This window comes from Staurois parvus, unplaced genomic scaffold (genome assembly GCF_062004578.1).
Source record: "Staurois parvus isolate SC_StPar_1 unplaced genomic scaffold, SC_StPar_1.0 ptg000586l, whole genome shotgun sequence".
Classification (NCBI taxonomy): domain Eukaryota; kingdom Metazoa; phylum Chordata; class Amphibia; order Anura; family Ranidae; genus Staurois; species Staurois parvus.
This window is the reverse complement of record NW_028318382.1, coordinates 2,707,483-2,734,936: the sequence shown is the minus strand read 5'-3', so window position 1 is coordinate 2,734,936 and position 27,454 is coordinate 2,707,483. Positions and strand designations below refer to the sequence as shown.

Below are 27,454 nucleotides of genomic sequence, written 5' to 3'. Positions count from 1 at the left end.
ATGACGGGAAAGGTCTGTATGTAAACAATACGGATCTCTCCCGTGCCAGCATGAACAGGCTGCTTTGTATTGCTCTGCACAGCAGAGCATTACAAAGCAGCTTGTTTCCCTAGTAAAACACACACAGCACACATTAACCCTTTGCCTCAGATGTTAACCCCTTCCTGCCCAGTGTTATTATTAGTCATTTTATTAGCACTGATCACTGTATTAGTGTCACTGGGAATGTCAGTGGCAGTTAGTCAGTTCCCCCCAGAGTCAGAATGCCCACCTCAGTCCCGCAATAAGTCGCTGATCACTGCCATTACTAGTTAGAAAAAAAAAATTCCAGTATCTATACCGCCATTTGTAGACGCTATAACTTTCACGTAAACCAATTAAATTACACGTATTGGGCTTTTTTTTTTAGCAGACATGTAGCAGAATGGCTACAGAATGGCTTAAATTTATGACTAAATTTAATTTTTTTATTGGACATGTTTTAAAAGTAAAAAATATTTTTTTTTCAAAATTGTCTGTCTTTTTTTGTTTATAGTGCAAAAAATAAAAAATGCACATGTGATCAAATACCACCAAAAGAAAGCTCTATTTGTGGGGGAAAAAAGAACATAAATTGCATTTATTTACAACGTTGCATGACCGGGCAATTGTCAGTTAAACTAACGCAGCGCCGTATCGCACAAAATGGCCTGGTCAGGAAGGGGGGTAATTCCTCTGGAGGGCAAGTCCCCTCTACCTCTATACCTCACACTAATAGCCCATTAAACTGAGCAAATCCTCCTTTACCTCTACACTAAATTATGAGTATTAATGTCTTCAGTGGCTTTTTAAATAAACAATATAGTTTGTGCAGTATTGTGTGAGGGGTTTCAGTCCCCCTTCCCATTTCATGCACTCCTTCAGTCCGCCCTTCCTTGCCCTGCATTAGCCCACCCTTTCATGCCCCCTTCCTTTCCCCTTTTATACTGTTTCCTTATCCCCCTTTCACACCCTCCTTTAATACCCACCTTGACCCCCTTTTCAAGCCCTCCCGTTTCTTGGTTTCCTTCATTTCTCCCCTTTCATGCACACTTTCAGTTCCCCCTAATCCCATCACCATCTCTTTCCTGTTTTCTTTCATTCCTTTCAAAATGCACTCTCTATCACCCAACTACAACCCAGGAAAAGTACCTAGCGGAGTCATTTGCTTGTGTCCAATGCTTTTCTTTCCTCCTGCGCAGCTAGCTGGCTGGAAGAAAGTGTAGTTATATGACACTTCCTCCCAGTGCTGCAGGAAGGAAGGAGGAATGAGCGCAGGGGCCGTGGGACTGCTTTGTAAGTGCACCGTGTGCACCACCTTGACAGGACTGACTGGCCACAAAATCCAAATATTAAGGCCAGCCATAGTTGCGGTCCGGGCCGTCTTAACATTTATATTAGTGTTGCCAGTGGTTTTTATTAAGCTATGTTGTCAGGGCACCGGACGTTTTATTGGGGCATTAGAAAGGCCTGGGGGACACTTGCCCCGCGGCCCAGTCCGCCCCTGGTCACGACCCACTACTTGAGAAACCTACTCTGCCTTCACACTCACTGTCTACCTTGCCTTCCTGCAGGACATCCAACCCTCCTATCATCCCATCTTTCATTGACCTTAATCTTCTGTGGGATTCTGTAAGATTGTTCAGTGTTGTGCTGTTTAAAGTGATTTTAAAGGCCTAATTTTTTTTACATTAATGCCATAGGCTCTTGCTGCTGTCAATCACATCCAGTGAGCAGGGAGCGGAGAGCAGGGCCGAGCCTCTCCGAGGGCCGAGCCACGCTTTGGGTGACAATGAACACCCAGAGCACAGCTCAGGAATGATCCTGCATGAGTGCCTCCATGGCAAACGGCTTGCTATGGGGGCACTCAGCAGTGGGAAGGATCCAGGAGTGCTGGTGGGGAACCTGAGAAGAGGATCAGGGCTGGTTTGTGCAATAAATTACAAAGAGCAGGTAAGTATGACATGTTTGTTTTTTAAAAAAAAAATAGGCTTGCAATCACTTTAAATAACAAGTATGCTTTTTTAAAGCTAAACAGAACCAGTGTAAGCACCTGAATTTGACATGGCATTAGGTTATTGCAATCAGGGCCGTCTTTGCCATGGGGCAAATGGAGCAGCTGCCCAGGGCCCACTCATTGTTGTGGGGTCCACAGCTGCTGCCCCCTGAGCTTGCGCTACCCGCCAGGGTTTTTTTATTTTAGCCTTAATTCCACCATCTCCGGCGCTGCTCACTTCTGTCCCTTGTAAATACAGAAGCAGTGTTTCTGTATTTACAAGTGACAGCGCTCCTCTCCCGGCGGCCGCTCAAAACCCTCCCTGCTCTACACATCAATCTCCATAGGAGCGCAGAGGAGGGAGGGGCCCAAAAAATGTTTGCCCGGGGTCCAATCAATATTAAAGTCGGCCCTGATTGCAATCCCTACACAGCAGAGCTCAGGCTGGGGAAGGGAGATGCAGCACAAGAGCCAATCATTTGTGTCACAGTGCTCAAATGCTAGCAAGGTACATGCAGATTGGAGATAGAGCAGAGTGACAGGGAGATTTTCTCCTTTTAGTGTCAAATCAGCAACAGATAAAAATCATGTACCCTGTCCTGCCAGATAGGGCTGTGCTGTGTTGGAAAGCTATGTAAGATCCTGTGTCATATGAAAGAAAATCCCTTGTATATATTTCATCTTTTTTCAGCTGTTTGCCTAGACATTAGGTCTAACATCTAAAAAAATTGCCATTTTTTTTACTTTTCAGCATTATTTATAACGTAGAGAACTGCGCCTCCATATACCTATAAATGCAGTTTCTCACTTCCGTGTCCAAGGTCTAAGAATGATCATTAAATGAAGTGAAACCAATATATCATATCTGCAAATGCTCCTTTCTTTTCCTCTTTGCAGTGTGGTGTCTGCTGTATGTCTGACTTACTGTCCATTTCCTCCTCCAGAAAAGGATCCAGCCCACGGTACGGCGCACTGGCCTCTCTGCAATCGCTCACCTTCTGTTTGGACCACCGCGGCTTAATAGAGACCTCCATGCAGAGAGAGACTTAGTGCTGGCAATAGCACAGTGTAGGTATTGTGTCAGTAGAGGCCAAAGGCTCCAACCTTTTGGTTGCTTATACGCAGTTTTCAGATGTTACAATTGGTGATTTCCCCACGAAGGTATTGGGGAAGAACAGCCCTCAGTTGACATGTGAAAGGGAAACACTTCGCTGAAGCAGTTAGGAAAAAAGCGGTTGATTTACTAAAGGAGTAGAGCATATTTATTTTGCAAAGTGCATTTTCACTTGCCTTAGTTAATGAGATGATGCTGTGCTGGTGTTTTTTTTTTATTTTTGCACACGATTGGGTATTCCTGGCAAAGTAAATATTCAGTTAGCCTCACCCCATTCACTAAGCTAAGTGAAAATTCACTTTGCAAAGTGAACATGCTTTACTACTTCAGTAAATCAACCTGCTGTGTTCTGCTTTCAGCTTATGGGAAGTGTACTGTGCAGTAAGGGTACAGAAAGGCATGCAATGGACACCTACTGAGAGGATGCTGTGAACAACTAATACATGACAGCCACATGTGACAGCTGAGCGACAAATATAATCAATGGCTGCTCAGTCTCCAACATGCGTTTTTGTATGGTGCAGATAGCGGTTGAATACAAATGCACACCACACTTTTTAGATATTTATTTGTAAAATGTTTTGAAAACCTTTTATCATTTTCCTTCTACTTCACAAGTATGTGGCACTTTGTGTTGGTCTAGCACATAAAATCCCAATAAAATACATTTACGTTTTTGGTTCCAACATGACAAAATGTGGAAAGTTTCAAGGGGTATGAATACTTTTTCAAGGCACTGTTACTCCTACTACTAGCAAGCCTCAGTCCTACAGCAAAGCAGTACACAGAGCATGATCATAGGCACAGAGTGCCTATGTGCCAGAGTGGCAGTTAGTTCCCTGCAGCTCCAGTGACAGATTGCCGCCACACTTTCGCAATCCCATTATAAGTCGCTGTTCACTGCCATTAGTAGTATAAAAAATAAATAAAAATTCCAGTTTATATTACATAGTTTGTAGGTACTATAACTTTCATGCAAACCAATCAATATACACTTATTGAGATTTTTTTTTTATCAAAGACATATAGCAAAACACATTTTGGCCAAAATTTATGAAGAAATTTTATTTTTTAAATAATAAACCCAGTGGTGATCAAATACCACCAAAAGAAAGCTCTATTTGTGTGAAAACAAATTATATAAATTGCATTTGGGTACAGCGTTGCATGATAATATTATACACTGTCACATAACTAATGACACTGGCTGGGAAGGGTTTAACATCTAGGACGATCAAGGGGTTAAATGTGTGCCTAACTATGTGTAATGTCTGTAAAGTGTGCTGTTTTTATGAACAGATCTCTACGTTTCTCATCCCTGTTTTGCAATGATGAGACACACAGAGATCATTCCCTCTGTACAGATCTCTGTAGGATTCATGGCAGGTCCCATCCGTGAATCATTGGCCGGGACTTGCTGACAGGCTCCTACTGTGTACAAACACAAGGCGTGCGAGTATGCGCGCACCCGAAACCTAGACAGCCACGTGTGAGTAAGTCGCTTTGCCTACAGTGGCTGTCAATCCACAGTACATTGCAGGCAGTTGGGCAGTCGTTAAGTGGTTAAAAGGAATGTCCTGTCAATGTACTAAAACATTGGATCTGTTTGACTATTAGGGCCAGTTCACACCACAAAAACGCACTCCGGATGCATCCTGGATACATTTTTCCTTACAGTTCACACCACCGTAGTTTTAATGCAGTTTGCTATGTTGTAGTACAGTTCTGTGCAGAAAAAAATGCAGCATGTCCTACTTTTTCTTTCTGCCCTGGGAACTGACTGCAACGATGTGAACTAGGCCCATTGAAATACATGGAAAACACTGTGCATGCATTTTTGATGCAGAAAAAAAATGCTTTGGACTGCATCTAGTGTGAACTAGCCCTTAAGTGTAGGGTAATGTAATGCATAAAGTATATGCATCTAAGTGCTGTAGTGTTTTATAACACAGGTGTGTTGCAAGGCATTCTAGATGTGTGTTGGGGTGCAATTTACTGTGCAGTGCATCACAGCTCACGTCTGCAGTGTGTTACCATTCGTTGCGGTAGTACATGGTGTAACATTGGTCATGGTGATTGTTTTGGTTTGCCTGAGCTTTAACCACTTCCTGACCGGCTGTTGTATATAAACGGCCGGATGGTGGAACTGCAGGGTCAGGTGGCCATTTATAAACGGCCTCCCCACACCCTGCTTGTGCGCACTCCCTGGGAGCATGCAGCACCGCGATCCGGTGCCCGCTGTGTCCTCTGTGCGAGGTCCCGATCATGTGATCACTGATTGGCCAATCAGTGAACACGTGCAAAGTAGTAAGCAAGATGTCACTTCTGACATCATTGCTTACTACGTGTGAAATCTGTGAATAATCACAGAGGTCACATGCTACAAGGCTATTCACAACAGCCTTGTACCATGTGACAAGCTGTGACCAATCACAGCTCACTCAGTAGTTCTCAATGGCTGCAAGAATGCAGACAGAGAAAAAGAGAAATGATTGCTTTTACATCCTATATGGGTGTAAAAGCAATCCGTGTAAAAAAAAAAAAATAAATCTTCATCACCCCCCACAAGTAGTACAGTGTCACCATGGTAACATTGTACTGCTACAGTGACAGTATGTTAAAAATAAATACCGTATTTTCCGGCGTATAAGACGACTGGGCGTATAAGACGACCCCCCTACTCTTCCTGTTAAAATATAGGGTTTGGGCTATACTCGCCGTATAAGACTACCCCCCTCTTCCAACCAATCACGGCAAGCAATGTACCAGTATTTTCTGTGCACACTGTGCACACTGCATACAAAGCCTGCTTGGATTGGGTGGGTCAGCTCTCCCTGCCTGCCCAGCCCTGCCTGTCTCCAAGATACCATAAATTGCACAGAACTGCCACAGACATTATAATATTAATAATTAATTACCGTATCTCATAGAAGTTAAGGGGACAAGGTCGGATGCAGCAGTACCATACCGGTACTTCCGAGCTGACGCTTCTGCACGTCTTCGGCAGCAGTAGACGATCACTGATCGCCATTCCTCGCAGAACTGCATGGGACGTCGGATGCAGCCGTTCAGTGCTCGATTGATCGTGACTGAAACTGTGACATGCGCAGAATCACTGTGTATCCCTTCTCTGCATATCACAGTTTCAGTCAAGCTCAATCGAGCACTGCTGCATCCGACGTCTCATGCAGTTCTGCGAGCTATGGTGATCCGCGATCATCTACTGCTGCCGAAGACATGCGCAGTAGCGTCAACCCGGAAGTACGGTAAGGTTTCAGCACAGCACCCGGCGTATAAGACGACCCCCGACTTTGTAGACGATTTCCAGGGGTTAAAATGTCGTCTTATACGCCGGAAAATACGGTAAATAAATAAATAATATAAAAATTTCAAAATTATAATTTTTGGTTATACACTAATTTGGCTTATTTTTTTTTTACTAAAAAGATAATACAATAAATTTTGGCCAAGATTTATGATGAAATATTATTTATTTGCAAAATCTTATAAGAAAAACACTTTTTTCAAAATTTTTGGACATTTTCAATTACATAGCAAAAAAAATAAAAATCCCAGTGGTGAATAAATACCACCAAAATAAAGTTTTATCTGTCTCAAAAAAATGGTAAAAAATTCATATGGGTACAGTGTTGCATGACCGCGCAATTGTCATTCAAAGTGTGATAGCACTGAAAGCTGAAAATTGCCCTGGTCGGGAAGGGGGTAAAAGTGTCCAGACTGGAAGTGGTTAAGGATGTATCAGAAGCAGATATTTTACAATATTTTTTTTCTTCTACTCAGGTCCACTGGACAGCAGTCAGCAAGTTCATGTTAGAGTCCTGCAGACCATATACAAGAAGCTGACAGGCGCCCGCTTTGACTGCCCCTTATATGGATCACACTGGGAACAATTAGGATTCCAAGGTGAAACTGCAGCTATTCTATTTATTAATTTATCTAGTGTTAAATGTCTTCTGTAGAGCTGTACATAGTCAGGGGCTGTAATTTATTTTATTTATTTCAGGTAACTGTATAGCGCCATCAATTTACGCAGCACTTTACATATATATTGTACATTAACATCAGTCCCTAACCCTCAAGGGGTGTACAATCTAAGGTCCCTAACTTACATTCATACATACACATACTAGGGACAATTTAGACAGGAGCCAATTAACCTACCATCATGTCTTTGGAGTGTGGGAGGAAACCGGAGTACCCGGGGGAAACCCACGCAGGCACAGGGAGAACATGCAAACTCCAGGCAGGTGGTGCCGTGGTTGGGATTCGAACCAGCGACCCTAGTGCTGCCAGGCAGAAGTACTAACTATTTAGCCACTGTGCTGCCCATATGACAACATATGCATATACCTGAAACAGTGCTCATAGAAGATATGAGTGAGCCTGACAGTACTAATCAGGTAACAGCTGCCACCATCCCTAATAAGTGACACAGAAACAAGACCTATAGGATAAGAAAACCCAATGGGACTTTAAAGGCAGAAAAGTATAGAGCAGGCTTTCTAAACCTTTTCAACGCAGAGAACCCTTGACATAACTTTCCGGTCTCAGAGAACCCCTGCTAAAAATGACTTTATCCACAATTCATGATACATTAGTGTGATGTCAGAGGTAAGAATGCCCCTTACACTTGTGGTCATTGGGAAGAATTACCCCCTTACTGATAGCTAAAAAGATCAATGGTGTCAGTGGGAACTTATCTGAGAGGCAAAAATTGCTCAAGGAACCCCTGGCAACCTCTGGAGGAACCCTAGTTGAGAAACCCTGGTATAGAGCATACAACATATTAAAAGACCAATTGTCAATCTTTATTTAACCTCTTCCCGTCCGGCCCATTGCGATAAATGGCCAGATGGGAGCGCTGGCGATGCTGGTGGATGATTTTAAACGTCCCCCCGCATCCATTGCCTGTGCGTGCTCCCTGGAAGCGCGCAGCACCACGATCGGTGCCCACTGTGTCCTCTGGATCGCTGTACGGGACCTCTGTGTGGGGTCCTGATTCGTAGGATCACTGATTGGCCAATCAGTGATCACATGAATAGTATTAAACAAGATGTCTCTTCTTGACATCATTGCTTACTACTAATGAAATCTGTGAATGATCACAGAGGTCACATGGTACAAGGCTATTCACAACAGCCTTGTACCATGTGACAAGCTGTGACCAATCACAGCTCGCACAGTAATTCTCAATAGCTGCAGGAATGCAGCCAGAGAGGAGAAATGATTGCTTTTACAGCCTTTATGGGTGTAAAAACAATCCATGTTAAAAAAAGAAAAAAGAAATCTTCATCACCCCCCACAAGTAGTACAGTGTCACTATGGGGACGCTGTACTACTAAGGTGACAGTGTGTAAAAATTTTTTATATATATATAAAATAATATAATAAAAATAAAATAATGTAAACATTTTTTACAAAAAAATTCTAACTTTTGGTTATAAACTAATTTATTTTTGTTTTGTTTTTTTTACTAAAAACTTAGATGAATACATTTTTGCCAAGATTTATGAAGAAAGATTATGTGGAAACTTTTCTATTAAAATACTTTTTTTTTCAAAATTTTTGGTCTTTTTTATTTATATAGCAAAAAAAATAAAATCCCAGTGGTGAATAAATACCACCAAAAGAAAGCTCTATCTGTCTCAAAAAATGCTAAAGATTTCATATGGGTGCAGTGTTGCATGACCGCACAATTGTCATTCAAAGTGTGATGGCACTGAAAGCTGAAAATTGGCCTGAACAGGAAGGGGGTGAAAGCATCCAGACTTGAAGTGGCTAAAGTAGTGGCCACATGGCCAGTAAAAGCTAATATAAGTTCAGCCACAAGTATGATACACCAACTTGATTGACAAACATATACCATATGGATTACAGATACATCAATGTAGATACATGTCTTGATTGGCAGTGGTGTATTCTTCCTAAGACTCCCAACATGTTTCGGAATGAAATTCCTATCTCAGGGGAACAGTTTGGTATAATGGTGCTATAACACAGTAATGGCACATCAATGGTATATATAACCATAATAACAAATATATGTTACAAAGTTGTAAACAAATATAAAGCACTGCAGATCAATGTACACAGATGCCTCAATAGTTACACTTACGATCATTTGTGTGCATCAGTGAAGCCCGTTTAAATGCAAACAATCCAAAAAAAGGAAAAGAGAGTGAAACCACCATCCGCCAAGGATCGTCAAAATAATGGTACCGACACCTCCAAGGTCCACGGGACTGCTACAAGGATCCCAAAAAGTCACCACCAAATTATATGGCCATTCTGTATTAGACGAAAAAGACAACTATCGTTGTTGGCCCAATGACAGATATATATATATATAATATATATAAGGTGTAAATGCCAAATTCAATAATAGTAATGGATGCAAGGGCATTAATACTACTGTACAAAAGATATAAGGTGTGTAACATGGAACTGACATCGGTAAATTAAATTGTAAATGCCATGTCAGATATCAGAAAGGTATCATAAGGTCAATATACACTGCTCAAAAAAAATTAAAGGAACACTTTGAAAACAAATCAGATCTAAATGGGGAAAATATGCAGGATATCTATACTGATATGGACGGGGTAATGTGTTAGGAACGTAAGGATGCCCCATTGTTTGATGGAAATGAAAATTACCAACCTACAGAGGACTGAATTTAAAGACGCCCCAAAAATCAAAGTGAAAAAATGATGCAGCAGGCTAGTCCATTTTGCTGAAATTTCAATGCAGCAACTAAAAATGGTACTCAGTAGTTTGTATGGCTCCCACGTGCTTGTATGCATGCCTGACAACATCGGGGCATGTTCCTAATGAGACGACGGATGGTGTCCTGGGGTATTTCCTCACAGATCTTGACCAGGGCATCACTGAGCTCCTGGACAGTCTGAGGTGCAGCCTAGTGGCGTTGGATGGACTGTCTGTTTTTTGATTGGTTGGACAGAGACATTCACACCAGTGGCCTGCTGGAGGTCATTTTGTAGGGCTCTGGCAGTGCTCATCCTGTTCCTCCTTGCACAAAGGAGCAGATACAGGTCCCGCTGATGGGTTAAGGACCTTCTACAGCCCTATCATCCAGCTCTCCTACAATAACTCCCTGTCTCCTGGAATCTCCTCCATGCTCTTGAGACTGTGCTGGGAGACACAGCAAATTTTCTGTCAATGGCACATATTGATGTGCCATCCTGGAGGAGTTGGACTACCTATGCAACCTCTGTAGGGTCCAGGTATCGCCTCATGCTACCAGTAGTGACACTGACCCTAGCCAAATGCAAAACTAGTAAAAGCAGTCAGAAAGGATGAGTAGGGAAAAAAATGTCAGTGGCCTCCACCTGTAAAACCATTCCTGTTTTGGGGGTCGTCTCATTGTTGCCCATCCAGTGCACTTGTTGTTAATTTCACTAACACCAAAGCAGCTCAAACTTATTAACACCCCCACTACTTAACTGACTCGATCAATATACCAGGAATCAGGGGCGGACTGACACCTAATGGGGCCCCCGGGCAATAGGGGATCATGGGGACCCTGTGTCCTTGCCCAAACTCCAAAAAGCCTATGAAAAAGGTACCAGGGGCATCTCATGGGGCCCCCTACTGACCCCGGGCCCTCAGGCAGTGCCCGAGTTTCCAAATGGTCAGTCCGCCCCTGCCAGGAATTTAATTGATTTGATGCTATACTGATTAAAAAGTGTTCCTTTCATTTTTTGAGCAGTGTATTAAACCACAGCGATTAAGTAAAAGGAATCTTACCTAGTCCATGTATAGTCATAGTAACCAACATTGAAAAATGCCTCACAGGGGAATCAAAAGTCTCCAAAATAGGTAGTGCATTTATATCAAGAAAAGATGGAAGGAAATGCCGCCGGAGTGGCCAATGTGGTCCCTGAACCAGGGAATGCAGGCCTCTGCACAGGTGCTTATGGAGCACTGCTTGAACATATGGTTAGTCCTTTAAATCTCAACTCAGCTACAGAAAACACATCGATATGGCAGTGTGTTCATTTACAAAAAGAAAACTTTCACTGCATTAAGGAGGTGTTTTAGGCAGCTTTTTTTTAATTGAAGTGATATGAAAATATCATCACTATGTGCTCCTGTGAACAGTCGGTCTGTAACCTTGCACATACTCTTCCCCTGCAGGTATGGATCCTGGAACAGACTTAAGAGCTGCAGGTCTGCTCGGTCTGATGCACCCGCTGTACATGGTGATGGAGCCAAAAACACTGCCCCTGGCACATGATATCTTCCGGCTGTCACAGCACCACACACAGGTCTCTATGGATCTTACTGTGCATAGATATTCTGCAATGCCTATGACTACTAATGCAGGACTATCATACAGTGCTCTTTTCATCCTAGTCATAGTGATATTTAAATGGACAGATGGATCACAGTTTTAATATAGGAAGAAAACAAGGGAGAATCTGTGCAGGTGAATGTGCACATCAAGCAATGTGTATATCTACAGTGAAGGAAATAAATATTTGATCCCCTGCTGATTTTGAACGTTTGCCCACTCACAAAGAAATGATCAGTCTAAAAATCGAATGGTAGGTGTATTGTGACACTGAGAGACAGAACAGCAACAAATAATTCAAAAGAAATGCATGTCTAACAAATTATGCACTGATTTGCATGTTCATGAGGGAAATAAGTATTTGATCCCCTTGACAAAACATGACTTAGTACTTGGTGGCAAATCCCTTGTTGGCAATCACAGAGGTCAGACGTTTCCTGTAGTTGGCCACCAGGTTTGCACACATCTCAGGAGGGATTTTGGCCCTCCTCTGACTCCTCTTGGCAGATCCTCTCCAAGTCACAAAGGTTTGGTGGCTATTTGGCAACTCGAACTTTCAGCTCCCTCCACAGATTTTCAATCGGATTAAGGTCTGGAGACTGGCTAGGCCACTCCAGGACCTTAATGTGCTTCTTCTTGAGCCACTCCTTTGTTGCCTTGGCCGTGTGTTTTGGGTCATTGTCATGCTGGAACACCCATCCATGACCCATTTTCAATGCCCTGGCTGAGGGAAGAAGGTTCTCGCCGAAGATTTGATGGTACATTGCCCGTCAATCGTCCCTTTTGATGTGGTGCAGTTGTCCTGTCCCCTTAGCAGAAAAACACCCCCAAAGCAGAATGTTTCTACCACCATGTTTGATAGTTGGGATGGTGTTGTTGGGCCACAGGCAACATTCCTCTTCCTCCAAACACGGCGAGTTGAGTTGATGCCAAAGAGCTTGATTTTGGTCTCATCTGACCACAACACTTTCAACCAGTCCTCCTCTGCATCATTCAGATGTTCAGTGGCAGACTTCAGACAGGCCTGGACATGTGCTTTCTTGAGCAGAGGGACCTTGCGGGCACTGCAGGATTTCAATCCTTGTCGGCATAGTGTGTTATCAATTGTTTTCTTGGTGACTGTCGTTCCAGCTGCCTGGAGATCATTGACAAGATCTTCTTGCATGGTGCACCTGACCTAGGGAGACTGACAGTTGTTTTGTGTTTCTTCCATTTGCAAATGATTGCACCAACTGTTGTCACCTTCTCACCAAGCAGCTTGGCGATAGTTTTGTAGCCCAGTCCAGCCTTGTGTAGGTCTACAATCTTGTCCCTGACATCCTTGGACAGCTCTTTGGTCTTTGCCATGGTGGAGAGTTTGGAATCTGATTGATTGCTCCTGTGGACAGGTGTCTTTTATACAGGTAACAAAATGAGATTAGCAGCACTCCCTTTAAATGACTGCTTCTATTCTCAGCTTGTTACCTGTACGACAGCCAGAAATTCTGATGAATGATAGGGGATCAAATACTTATTTCCCTCATGAACATGCAAATCAGTGCATAATTTGTTAGACATGCATTTCTTTTGAATTTTTTGCTGCTATTCCGTCTCTCAGTGTTACAATACACCTACCATTCGATTTTTAGACTGATCATTTCTTTGTGAGTGGGCAAACATTCAAAATCAGCAGGGGATCAAATACTTATTTCCTTCACTGTAATTGAACAGCTATCAGTGATTTGTGTGATCCAGCTCAGTTCTTGTGAATTGCAATCACATAATTGGTAATCACATATTTATTTAGGTAGGACAGCCACCATTCACATATGCACAGTTAAAGTTATCAATAGAGGATTGATTATATTACTAGGGTGATGTCACCTTCATGTTTAATATTTGTCTTAGGCTCTATTCACACTTGTGCAACTTAAAAATCGAGAGATTTTTGACTGTACAGTATGACTTTGGTGTGACTTTGACCAAGGATTATTTTTTCTGCTGTACAAAGTCGCACACAAGTCGCATGTATATCATTCAGGTGCGACCCCCAAAGTCGCATGACAAGTCGCACAAGTGTGAATGGGCTCTTACTCTCTAGTTTTTAAACATTTTATATTTTTACCTCTGAAAGTTTGTGTATGTAATTCGCTTTTTTGGCTAACTTGAGTTTTTTAAAGATGCAAGCTTTCTTGATGCACACATCTTCAATGGCAATTTATCCCTTAATAGTCAATTGCATCCACAGTCCAGTCCACGGTCCAGTTATTATTTCCTCTGTGAACTGTCAGTCAGTGGTTTAGATATCAAGTCATATGGTAAAAGAGCAGATTGAGCAACTGTCATTTCATGTTTGTATCATGCAGAAAATGATATACATAATGTGTATTAGTACTACACGATTCTTATTTGTGCAACGCTCTTGTGTCTTTCCCAGAATTTTCCCTTCTGTATAATGTCCATAAACATCACCAGGATTTGTATACAGACCCTGAGAGAGGAGCGGGTGTCCAGGTGAGCACATAGGTTTAAAAGGGTGTGTTAAGCAGGCCATACATGGTTCAAATTCCGTATGATATTTCGATCGAAAATTGAAAACATTGTTCGTTCTGTAATCCGATGGTGCCACCAATGATTTTAAATATCGGTCGTTTTTCAAGAATTTTCCAACATGTCCGATAAATGAAATGGGGAGGAACCACAAAAATCAGCCAGTGCCATTGCTCCACTAACAGAGTGAAAATCAGTCGATTATTCTTAGGTCCGATTTTTGAAAGAAAAATCGGTCGAAAATCAACCCAGGTATGGCTAGCCTTAGGTCTCATTCAAATTTGCAAATGTGGCCAACACCAATTACATGTGCGAACCACAGTGGGGATTCCTGGAGGTTAGCTGTGGGAAGCAGTCTCATTCAAAGCAATGGGAGGCTGCTGGCCCCCGCAGCTAATTGTGACCACTCACATGTTGAAGAAATCACCTGCGAGTGATTGGCCCTGGACACAGACATTCTGAGTCCAGGGCCAGTTATCTGCAGGTGAGCACTTTGAGCAGTTACATGCAAGTAGCTGTGGAAGCCAGCAGCTTCCCATTGCTTTCAGTGGGATTGCCTCCCGCACCTAATCACCAGGAACCCCTCTTGGGATTCTTGCATGTACTCAGTGTCAGTCCCATTTGCAAGTTTGAATGGAACCTTATACAGTACATGGGCAAAAGTTTGAATGTATCTGACCATCACACATATTTGAGCTTCTGATGGATACCATTCCAAAACCAAGGGCATTAATATGGAGTCTCCCCAACCCTCCCTCACCCCCTTATTTTGCTATAACAGCCTCTTCCCTTTTGCAAGTATTTTTGACTTTATCTGTGATTATTTGTGTCCATTCAGTCAAATGAGCATTTGTAAGGTCAGGTACTGATGTTGGAAGAGAAGACCTGTCTCACAATTGACAATCCAACACATCCCAGGAGGTCAATCCAAGTTCCTCCACACCAAACCAAACCAAACTTATCAAACCATGTCTTTATGGAGCTGGCTTTGTACATAGGAGTACATCTATGCTGGAACAGAAGAGGGCCATCCTCAAACTGTTGTCACAAGGTTATAAGTGTACTATTGTCTAACATGACTTTGTAACCTTCACTGGAAACACCTGAGCTCAGTAACTTAACCACTTCAATACCAGGCACGTATACCCCCTTCCTGCCCAGGCCAATTTTCAGCTTTCAGCTCTGTCGCACTGTTAATGACAATTGCGCAGTCATGCCCCACTGTACCCATATGACATTTTTATCATTTTTTTCACACAAATAGAGCTTTCTTTTGGTGGTATTTAATCACCACTGAATTTTTTATTTTTATGCTAAATAAAACAAAAAAAAAGAACACCTGAAACTTTTGAAAAAAAAAACACTTTTCTTCATTCCTGTTATAAAATTTTGCAAATAACATTTCTTCATAAAATTAGGTCAAAATGTATTCTGCTACATTCTGCTGAAAATAATAATAATAATTGAATTTGTATTTTTTTTTCAATTGTTTCTGTTATTTTTTTATTTTGTATTTCACAGTTCCTTTTTTTTACTATTTTATTTTTCAGCACACTTTGACCAAAGCAATACAATGTTACCATAGTAACATTGAACTACTCTGGGCAAGTGATCAGGATTTTGTTTTTTTAACACATTATGATTGCTAATACCAATGTATTTCATTGATATTTGCAATCATTGTTACTGAATGAAACAAATTCATTCAGTCTTTTGTTGTGATTAGCTGTGATTGGGCAAAGCTGATCACATGTTACAGATGGGCTGTGATTGGCCTTGTCTGTATCATGTGACTGCCTTGAGCTGTCACAACTAACAACATAATTGTATACAATGTATGGCATGACAGAAAACCATCCATTGTATACAATTGACATGTGATCAGCTGTGATTGGTCACATGACACTGGCAACGGGCCGGTGTAGTGATATGTCATCAGCTGTCTCCCTAAAGTTAATATTACCTTTGTATAGATATCACTGGGGAGACATTATTATTATTATACAGGATTTATATAGTGCCAACAGTTTGCTCAGCGCTTTACAATATAAAGGGAGACAATACAGCAACAATACAGTTCAATACAAGAGGGTTAGGAGGGCCCTGCTCCTTGGAGCTTACAATCTGAGAGGGAGGGGACATTTGAATACAATTGAAAACAATCCACTCCCTCAGTGGCTGAAAACACAGGGTCCCCTCTGGTGGGTAATCTCTATCTCTCTGTAACACTAGAAGAGCAAGCATTACTCATGTGAAAGGCTCATCAAAATTATTTTCCGTTAAATTCTGCAATCATTAAAATTATGCATATACTGAAAAAACATACTTCAAATTTGAAAGAAACCCTTTATACAGAAATCTTATGATATTTGGCACATTCTCTATATATTAATATTGCAAATTGATTTTACAGGGAGTGTAACCGGAGACAACAAGTCTTTGCTGTACTGAATGATCTTTATGTGGCCATTTTCTACCACCTCTACCATGTGTGGAAGACACAGAACAAAACCATCAGTGACTCCGGCTTCATCCTTAAAGGTGACTGAGTTTTTGGCACTGTATTTTTTGTGATGGAGTATATGTCTGTGTAGGTAGTAGGTGTCTACAGAAAAATGTACACCAATCATCCATAACATTGTGACCACTGAGAAGTACATTGAATAACATTGATTATCTAGATACCATGACACCTGAAAATGGGTGGGATATATCAGGCAGCAAGTGAGCATGCTGTTCCTGAAGTTGAAAGCAGAAAAAATGGGGATCGCAGTTTGTTTTGTATGGGGCTGCGTAGCTGCAGACCATTCAGGGTGCCCATACTGACCGATGTCCAAAGCTAGAAGTGCCTACAATGGGTACCTGAGCATCAGGACTAGATTACAGAGCAATGGAAGAAGGTATCCAGGTCTGACAAATCACATTTTCTTTTACATCATATGGATGACCAGGTACATCTGCGATGCCTGGGGAAGAGTTGGCATCAGAATGCAGTATGGGAAGAAGGCAAGCCGGTGGAGGCAGTGTGATGCTTTGGGCAGTGTTCTGCTGGCATACCTTGGGTCCTGCCATTCATGTGGATGTTACTTGACACGTAAGACCTACCTAAAGGTTTTTTCTAACCAATTACACCCCTTCATGGAAACAGTATTCCCTGATGGCAGTGGCCTCTTTGAGCAGGATATTGCATCCTGCCACACTGCAAAATAGGTTCAAGAATGCTTTGAAGAACACAACAACATGTTTGAGGTGTTGACTTGGCCTCCAAATTCTCCAGACCTTATTCCAACGAGCATCTGTGAGATGTGCTGGAAAAACAAGTCCAATCCATAGAGGCCCCACCTCGTAACTTGCAGGACTTAAAGGATCTGCTATTGACTGCTTGGTGCCAGATACCACAATATACCTTCAGAGGTCTAGTGGATTCCCTGCTTAGATGACTCAGGGCTGTTTTGATAGCAAAATGGGGACCTACTCAGTATTAGGTGGGTGATTGTAATGTTGTTATGGCTGATCAGTGTATATTTCCAGGGCCCATTAAGAGCAGAGTGTAATGTGTGGAAAAGGAGAATGAGGAAGATCTCTTTATTGTTCGGAAGCCTTGTCCTGTGGGTCTGTTTTAGTCACAGTTGTCCCCAGTGGGTGAGGAATCTGTTTTTTTTTTTTTTCTGGCAACCACTTCATCTTATTGGGCTTAGTAAGTGTGGATGGTGTGCTGATCAGATCAAGTACAAGGAAGATGTTACTTGGCTGATTCTGGTGCAGTACAATACGATCCCCTTGAGGTGGGAACATGCAAAAGATGCAGTGGTGGAGACATCGAGTGGATACAGCAAAGACCCCAAAGCTAGTACTTTGCCACTATCAGACCCCCTCTGAATCACATTCCACTATGTAATGGTTACCAAATTTGCCTGTTTTGTTGGGTCTGCTGATCAAAAAAACCTGTGAAAGTAAAAGGGACCATGTCTGTCTGATATCCTATTACATCTGTATAAGTAGTACAGCGTTGTGAGATAAGTCTATACACTATAGTAAATATAGTTCCTAGGAAGGAACACATCCTCAAAAGTGTTAAAGTGTTCTGACAGTTGGGCCATAGATGTCACTAATTATTATGAATATGATATAAAGTCATCATCATTCACATCAAAGGCAGATCATACATACAAAAGCCCAATATTCTCAGAGTCCAATCCCTCACCCTACACTAAACCCATAAAGGACAACTGCACTTCATTTTCATTTCTCCCACTTCCATGATTGCTGCCCAGTAGGTCTTAAGCTGGCCATAGACAGTTTGTATTTTGTTCATCCAGCAGGCTGAACAAAAAAAAAAAAAAAAACAGGTTCTTCCATCCACACAAACAAGGTGGATGGCGAAACCCCCCTACTTTTGCATTGGTTATTCTGACAGTAGGACCCCTCACAGTCAGTATACACTGATCAGCAGCTGCAGCTGATTGACAAACGTTTCCTAGTATGTCTCTTTGGCCATCCCTGCTCAACATTCTGTTGTTTGACTTCTGTCAAGAGGGAATGGTCACACACTGATGCAAATTCAACCAGTTCCTGCTCAACCAGCTGAATTTAGATGCGCCCCCCTCCCCCACTTTCTCCTCATTGGCTCTCTGGCTGTGATTGACAGCCAATGGGCTCCCACTGCGGTCTCAGCCAACAAGGAGCAAGAGTCCCCAGATAGCAGAGGCTGTTGATATCGTCGCTGAATTAGAGGGGGCTCAGGTAAGGTTTGGGGGGGCTGGGGACACGCTGCACACAGAAGCCTTTAGAACAACTTTAACCCAAATGGCTGCTTGAGGCTACCCTGAGTATGGCTTTCTCATAGAAATGAATGGAGCTGCGGCGCTCAATGGGAGGGGTGGTATAGGCAACTCTGTATAGGTAACATACATACAGAAAATGCCATCATTATCATTTCATCTATTCTTCTCTGTTGTAGAACTTGAGACATTTGCCAAGAGGAAGCCTAAAGATCTTTTACGCCAGTTGGAGGCATATCTGAAAGAGCGGCCTTTGCCTAAAGATCTTCCCCTGGAAATCTGGGCCCAGCAGTCCTCGGAGCAGCGGATCTCCACCCATGAGGGCAGTAATGGACAAGCTGGTGGGACGTGTTTCACCGGGGTGTGTGAGCAACAGGTGCAGGAGGACCGTCTCATCTGAAGCCACCTTTGAGCATGCTGGAGGCATGAGGTTGTATGTGATCGCCAATGTTGGCTATGTGAGCCATGCGCCATCCATGTTGTGCATTGGGTGTGACTGCCAGGAATGTGGACTACAGAAAAAAAAGCACCATTTGTGTACTGCTTAAATAGAGCCTAGTTTATAGCTCATGTGTACCACATGTAAAACCTAAGCTGCAGATCACGTCTGACGTGACTAATGTTATATGCTCAGGGCATATCACCCAGGCTGATCCCAATATGGAAACAACACTTAGGCACAAAGAAAACAGCAAGGATGCCAGCATAGAGAATAGAGGCCGGAGATCAGTAGTGATGCTAAGAAAGTAGGCAGCAAGGCTAATGTGAGAGTGGTGGTGATGGATCTATTAGTGAATAGTAATACTGAGGCCATTTACAACACATTAACCAATGACCATGTCATACTGCCATGTGAGCTGGCATTCTTGGGGTATGGTGCATGCTGTAACCAAGCCATTCAGGTAGAGGGCTGTGGATGGCAAAACTTCCCTTGCTTTCTATTACAGATTGGCACAAACCACCCATAAGATGATTGGCGGAGGTGGTACTGCTTCATTTCACTGAAATCTAATTCTAAGCTACTCACGCTCTCTTGTCTGTAAGTTCCCAACAATAGGCATCTGTGAGAGCTTTAGTTAAGAATCCTATGACAGAGGGGATGTTGGCTAGACTTTAGGGTACAGTATTGGGGGGTATCAGCTAGGTGCTCTCTTGTCTGTACAGCATAATTTGTACAAGGCGGGTGCTCCCTCGTCTGTACAACATAATTTGTATACGGCGGGGTGGCACAGCTTCAATAAAGCAAACCTGTCATTATAAAAAAAAACTGTGACCTAAACAAGTGTAATGTAAAAATGGGAACTGATATCATGCTTTAGTACAGAACACCTTTACCTGTGTTGTGCAAGGAAGGAAGTAAATGCTTTTTAAGTCAGGACAGGTAGTGCAGCTTCTCTATAAAAATGATTGTCCAGATAACAGTTCTCTGCAGTCAGTTTTTGAGACATGTAAATGCATGCAGTGAGGTGCCAGTTATATGCATATGAAGTTGTATATGAACAGCCAGTGATCTAAGATGCCTGGCTCTGTTGACAGCGTAGATAATTTAAAACGACAAGTTACCGTACATAAAGCGATCCCAAATTTGTTACTTCACTAAAGATCATCCCATTTGTGTCAATATGTTAAATCATGTTCAGATCTTATGAAAAATTAGCCAATGTATGGCCAAGCTAAGTGGTATGTGTCAATGATGGAGAAACGTAATGCTGTCGATGTTGGTAAATGACAGTCTGATAAACATAGCTACGTATGAGAGCTTTTGATCAACTGTGCAGGATAGAAGGGACCCTTAGAAGTTATGCTGTTTGTTGTATGTTAGGTAATCTCTCTTTAGGCTTTGAGTAACTCATGCTTAACTCTAGTGTAGAGATCAGCAGAAAACAGGAATTGGCCAAAACTTTAGCCACATTTTACAAGTCTGACAATCAGTTCTGGTACTTTTTGTTATGTGGCTGATCATTTGGCTATAAATACCATCATGAATACTACAAATGTTCATATATTTCTGTAATAATTACACTTGGTGTATAAATATCCTAAGCCTACCTTGGACTTGATTTGAGTAACATTGCAGGTCCGGAGGTAAAATCAGTAGTCAAGAGAGAAAGTCTTACAGCTAAATAAGATCTTCAGGAATGGGACGGGCATTTAAATCTGGGTGTACAAATATCCTAAGCCTACCTTGGACCTGATTTGAGTAACATTGCAGGCCCGGAGGTAAAATCAGTAGTCAAGAGAGAAAGTCTAACAGCTAAATAAGATCTTCAGGAATGGGACGGGCATTTAAATCTGGGCACAGTAAGGGTAGCGATGTGCGCTGCAGCCCCCTCCATTGCAGCTTAGTGATCTTCATCCCAAGCTGGCATACATCTGCTACTGGCACTCATATTTACAGCTAGCCTGATGCTGCAAAATCTTATAGACTTCTATGGAGTGAACATTTAATTCTAAATGCAGAGCACAGGCAGTAGAAGTTTGCTGGCTCTGCAACTTAGATATAGCAAGAGGTTCCGAGCGCTGTTGGTCATATCTGTTTGTAAGTACTGAATACCCATAACTATTCCATTATGCAAACTAAGCATGTACTATTTGTCCATAAAACACCCGATTGGTCATCCAGAAAAAAATTATAATTAATAGATGCTACAATGCCACATTCTGGTTTGAAGTAAGAGCCATACATTGGTATACATCACAAGCAGGCAGACGCTTTACTGTACACAGCAGCAATGATGGAAGAAACCTCTCATACTAGCTCTGCAACTTGCAGCACCAAGATATTTCAGCCAAGGTCACATCATTATGGCCTGTGCCCTGATCCAGGGATCTAGCATTCCTGGAGTTCTACTTTAAATGGAATCTAATTTACAAATAGATGTACTGTTAAGCTTGCCTATTTTACACAACAGAAATGATATTGCAAGCCCTCTATGTAGTGGGCTTAATAGGTCTCTTAAGAAAAGTAAAACTGGTTGGGTTTGTTGGAAAACATGAATGTATGAATAAATGTTTGTCCTTTTTTGCTGGTGTAGGGATCCAGATTTAGGTGTATGTGTGCACGTGTGAAAAGTTAGTGTATATTAACTCAGAGATGCAAATTCCAGGAACTTAAAGTGAAAATCATAAAAAAAAATTCTGTACACCTCTGCATTACATGCACATTCTTCATGTTTTGTTTCCCAGAGCTGCAAGCACATAAAATACCTGTTGATCCTGCCAGAAATCTTGTGAGTTCCTAAACTCTGGCTAAAGCCAGCAACACTGCTGTGGTGCACTGAAATACCAGGCAGTATTGTCAGCCCTGCCTTAACTCTCCCCCGCTGGACTTCAGAATAACTCCCCCTTGTCTTATTTGGGGGGGCAGTGTTGTGTAGTCCAACAGGAAAGAACGAAGGCAGGACTGACAATATTGCTTAGTATTTCCAAGAGCAGAAACATTGTGCTATAATGGTTCCATTGAGTTTTGGCTGCTTCCTTCCTGATGAAGTTTTGTGTGAACTTTTCATCACACATTTGTAACTTCATGAAATTATTCTGTAACAGGTCCTCCACTTTCTACCTAAATACAGAAAGACCCTGCAGTTGGTGAGCAGTGTCCAGCAGCAGAGGACCTCTATATTAGATCTGTTTGAGTCCAGCTTGGGCAGAATTGATGTGCATGGAACCCAACTAAAAGGAATTTCCATGTTGTATCTTGAAGTGGAAAACCCCTAAGGATGAAGTCTACTAAGCGTACTTTAAAGTCCATGTTTTTTAGAGGGCGAGTTAGTTGTGTCTGGTTTTAATTTATGGGAAGCACTAAAAGAAAAAATTTCATATTGATGACACAAATTTTGTAGGGCAATTGTGTTTTTTTTTTTTTGTGCCCTCCTACATGCAACTCTTTAGCTAAACCAGTGAAAATCATCTGTACTGTTATCAACAGCAATGATTTGTATTTCTGTGCTTGGTAAGAATTGAAAATGGTGCCTGTTGAGCTGTGAGGTCAAAGATGGGAGCTCTCTCCCGCTATGTGACAACCTGTTGCAGTAGGTTCCATTTTTATTTTTAAGATAGTAGTAGTTGATGCCTAAAAACTGTTGTATGTGTCCAGTCTGTTGGAAGAGTTTCTCCTATAATAGAATGGGAAAATGAAGAGACAAATTTGACTGGTGGTGGTGGACAACATGAACCATTCTCAGTTTAGCCAGGAAGCCTGTAAAAAGTCCCAACGAAAACTGAGCACTTACCAACCGCAACCAATCAGATTCCAACAGTCATTTTTAAGTGTGTTTCAGTGAATAGAATGAATGTGCTGTATGTTTACAAATGCTGTTTGTTAATGTTCTCCTTTCAACTGTCATTACCTGCAGCTGGAAGATGACATATAGCCAAAAATGGAATAGGCTAGGAGGGTCATTACATTTCAGTTCTCTTAAAATCCCTAAATGAAATAAAGTTCATAGGGCTGGTTTAATTTAAAAAAATGAAATTGATTTGTTATTGTGGACAACATCCCCATTTGATTAATTTCTCCAGCTTTATTCCATATGCCTGTTACCTGCTCAATGTAGGACATTTCCAGTAGTATCCCTTGTGCCACATAGGACTTTTATCAATGTACTATTTTTTTAAGTTTTTGGTAAATATTATGTAGCCTAAATTCACCAATCAGAATGTAAGCTGTCACTCTATGGTGCAGACCAGAGAAAAGCACTTTATAAAAATAGCTATTGGGGGTAGAGGGAATGGGACCAGAATTTAAGTTGAAAAGGGGCTTTTAACAAAAAGACAGAAACATTTATTTGAACAATGTTATGGAGTTTTAATAAAATGTAAATTATTTTGGAATAATTACTGTATGTGATCTGTAGGACATGGACATAGTAACATGATGCTATGTAATATGTGCATGTGCAATAGTGAATCTGTGCATGTTACTTTAAATGAATGCAGCTTTGTACACATTCCCAGAATAAAATGTCATACAAAACCTTTTTTTTCTTGTTGTTTTCACTTATTATGGAGTATGAATCTCATATTAAAGAGACAATTTAGTGTAGTTCCATTGAAAACATATTACATCCCCCAGAGGAAGCTACGAGTCCCTGTAGCGTAACGCATAGGGGAGGGGCAGGGACGTCATCATGCATCCGAACTCAGGACACGGTGAGTATTGACAGTGTGCTGAGACACAACAACAAGGCACATCTCACTGCTACTTGCGGCTCTATGTATTCAAGGCTTATTTTACTTTTTTACATGTGAGTGCAATACTAACGCACATTAAAGCCTAATACCCCAGATAAGACACTATGTATCTCTTTTTCTTTCTATTTATGTCCCATATGGGGAGAATGTGATCAAGGATTCTGCTGAGGAAAGAAAAGGTCTTGTGTATCACACTGATCCACGGTGCAGCTTTCACTGCATGCCATACCAGTTACAAACATCTAAATTGGCACAGAGGAGAGTATATTGAACTCAATTGCATATTTGTATTCATAAGAAAATTGATATTCCACTGAAGGAAAGAACTTTTCATATAGTATAAAGTCATTATTGAAATACTATGTGTATTGATGTTTAGTAATTTATTAGCACAAGGTGTAATATATGTATATGCAAAGGGCACAAATTTATTAATAATTTTTTAAGATATTGATAGAGCGCGGCACCGCATTTATTTATCCATTGAAAACATATTTTCATATATTATTGCAGTGTAAAGTCACTTTTTATATGATTTGCTCATTTTTTAAAATGCTTGTTCATTGTTTTTTTTATACTCATTGCATAATTTTGTTTCATTATTTTCTCTATGTTTAACCACTAGAGGGGCCTTGTATTTGACTTGGTCTCATTCAAACTTGCAGTATAAAGGGTAAGTAAACCCTGAGGCTTCAAGCACTCGGACGCTTAGCAGCTCCTGTGTGCCGTGGTGTAAAAACCCCAGGACTTTCCAGTGTCCAGGGAGCCGCCCGTGTCACTTACGCTGCCAATACAAGTGAATGGCTGCACATGGCCATTCTTGGGTAAATGACAATGGTGTGTCTCCCCAAACGCAAGAGTGGCACTTCTGGGGAGAGGCAATGTACACGCTTGCATGAAGAAATACTAATGCAGACGCTATCAGCGTTTACCTGAGCATGGCCGTGTATGTCCACCCTCTTTCACTGCTAATACACAAGAGGATGTTCTCATAATGTCACCAGACCAGATAGAAAACTTTAGGAAAACTGCATGTGTACTGGTTTAGGAAAAAAAAAAGGTGTGAGCAACGTTTTGTGCTGCAGCACCATGAGCTCAGGTCCTTGACAGCCTGGTGTTGATCCCACAAGTGAGTTGAAGGAGCGCCATCTAAGGCCGGCCATACATGGGTTGAAATTCGACCGATTTTTCATCCGAATATCAGACCTAAGAATTATCGGCCGATTTTCGCTCTGTTAGTAGGTCAATGGCACCGGCCAATTTTCGTGGTTCCTCCTCTTTGCGATGTTTGGGCATCTTGGAAAATTCGTGAAAAATTACCGATTTTCGACTCAATGATGGTCAAATCGTACTATAATTTATCAAAAAAGAATATGCGCATGAGCCGTGACCTGGAAGGAAAAGAAGTTTCGTCTCTTATATGGGGTGAACTTCATGACTTAGTCGGCCGATTTTCGAAATCATTGATGGCAGCATCGGATTACCGAGCGAACAACTTTTTAGATTTTCGGACGAAAAATCTTCGGAATTCGAACAATGTATGGCCTGCATAACAGGCCAACATGAAGGTGAGCATTGGCAGTGAAATCAGTTTATTTTTTTTATAAGTGCAGGGCATTTTTTAAAAATATATGTTTAAAACAGAACTGCTGCCACAAATAATGATATAAATTAATAGCCCATTAAAAGATGAATTAAAAAGCAGTTTTTGTTGCAGAATTCACTTTTATTCCAGAACTCTCCGTTTGAGAACTTCGCATAATAGCACATTATGTCAGACTTACCTATAAAAGGGATCCCTCCGGCAGTGCACTGTTACAGTTGACAGGGATTCCATCTTCACCTGGTCTTCCGTCTGGGTTTGCAGGCTGCAGCCATTTGAATGGCCAAGCTGCGATGACATTACTCCTGCATGCATGTCCGTGCCATAATAATGACACAGTACTCTCAATGGGTGGCATAGTCAAGTGCGCCGTCCATTGATAGTGCAGTGCGCATGCGCCAGTGATGTCACCGGCTGTTACACATGTACTTTTAGGAGATATTCACTGTACCTACAGGTAAGTCTTATTATAGGCTTATCTGTAGATACAAGATAAAAAGCGACATTTACTACCACTTTGATGATTAACTCCTTCCCACCAACGTCACTCAAATATGTGGCCTCACAGAACTGGGCTTTTTCTGTTGGGCCGCATATCTGCGTACCTGTCTTTGTGCTGGAAGCACACTGCACAGCGTGACTGGGGTGTCACTGAGAGCCCAGGGTCCCGTTCTAACGATCAGGACCCGGGACTCCCGATTCCAGGTCACATGATCGCTGTGATAGCCTCTGATTGGCTATCACAGTGATCAGTCACTGTGAAGCCCGCCCCCTTGGTTTTTTTTTCTCTATGAATGGAGGAGAGAGATAAATTGTATTTCTCTATCTCCTTGCAGAGAGAGAGAAAAAAAAAGATAAATATATAAAAAAAAGAAGAAAAAATGCCTAGATCAAGGTTTGATCTAGTTCAGTGCCAGCGTTAGTGTTTGGGTCAAGGTCAAAGGTCAGGATTTTTTTTTTTAATTTGGTGTCCGTTAAAAAACAAAATGTGCACTATTGTTTCTGGGCTGTAGTACAGGTAGAAACTACAAATAACATACACATATATGGTATCGCTGCAATCGTCAAGAGCTGGAAAATTTATTTTGGGTTCTTTGGTGGTAGGTTATGGTAGTAACAAGAAACACACAGCTAAATAAATTATTTTTTTTTACTATTCTGGGCCAGTTTTCGCTTGATAATAATAAAAAAAAATCACTAGATACCCATTACCATTTATCACCAAAAGAAAGCCCAATTTGTTCTGAAAAAAAAAAACAAGGTATAATTCACCCGGATGTACAAAGTAGTTGTGATGATATGTATGGTTTTACTAACACATGTCAAAGTTGTAAAATTTTACTTAGGCTTTAAGATTTGTTTTACCCTTAGGTGTGAAGGGGTTAAAGTGCTGCATTATTTTTTGTCTATTATATGTGCCTAGATTTAAAGTGGAAGTAAAGTTCACTTTTTAACTTGTACCTACAGGTAAGCCTATAATAAGGCTTACCTGTAGGTACAGTGAATATCTCTTATACTTGCACTGTTTGGAGATATTCACATGGAATGCAGCTGGTGACGTCTCCGGTGCATGTGCTGTGAAGGAAGGTATGGCATACCAGTGTTGTATATTTACATACAGCCAGGGCCAGCAAACCCAGATGGAAGTGCTGGAGGGCCTTGACAACGATGTGCTGGAGGGCTCAGTGTGCAGGTAAGTCTGCCATAATGTGCTAGTATGTGCTGCATACTAGTACATTGAGACTTAAACCTGCAGGGGGCCTTTTTCGTTTTTGTGGTGGTTTACTACTGCTTGAAGATTTACATCATAGTGATCTGCTTTACCATACATAAGGCTGTACGATAGTCATTCTGTTTTATAGTATTTAAAATACACTGGCACTAG

At 41.6% G+C, this 27,454-nt stretch overlaps 1 protein-coding gene across 3 annotated transcripts in view; it reads left to right on the top strand.

Annotated features, from left to right (window-relative positions):
* Positions 1-23,748, top strand: part of ELMOD3 (ELMO domain containing 3) — a 50,603-nt gene extending 26,855 nt beyond the window's left edge. For all 3 annotated transcript variants that reach the window (XM_089692461.1, XM_089692459.1, XM_089692460.1), the window contains 6 exons: positions 2,959-3,082; positions 6,930-7,052; positions 11,307-11,437; positions 13,880-13,956; positions 16,406-16,533; positions 18,953-23,748. In XM_089692461.1, coding sequence (XP_089548587.1) covers positions 2,959-3,082; positions 6,930-7,052; positions 11,307-11,437; positions 13,880-13,956; positions 16,406-16,533; positions 18,953-19,173 — 804 coding nt within the window. In that variant the 3' untranslated portion in view covers positions 19,174-23,748. The remainder of the gene's footprint in view (positions 1-2,958; positions 3,083-6,929; positions 7,053-11,306; positions 11,438-13,879; positions 13,957-16,405; positions 16,534-18,952) is intronic.
* Positions 23,749-27,454: the final 3,706 nt, after the last annotated feature.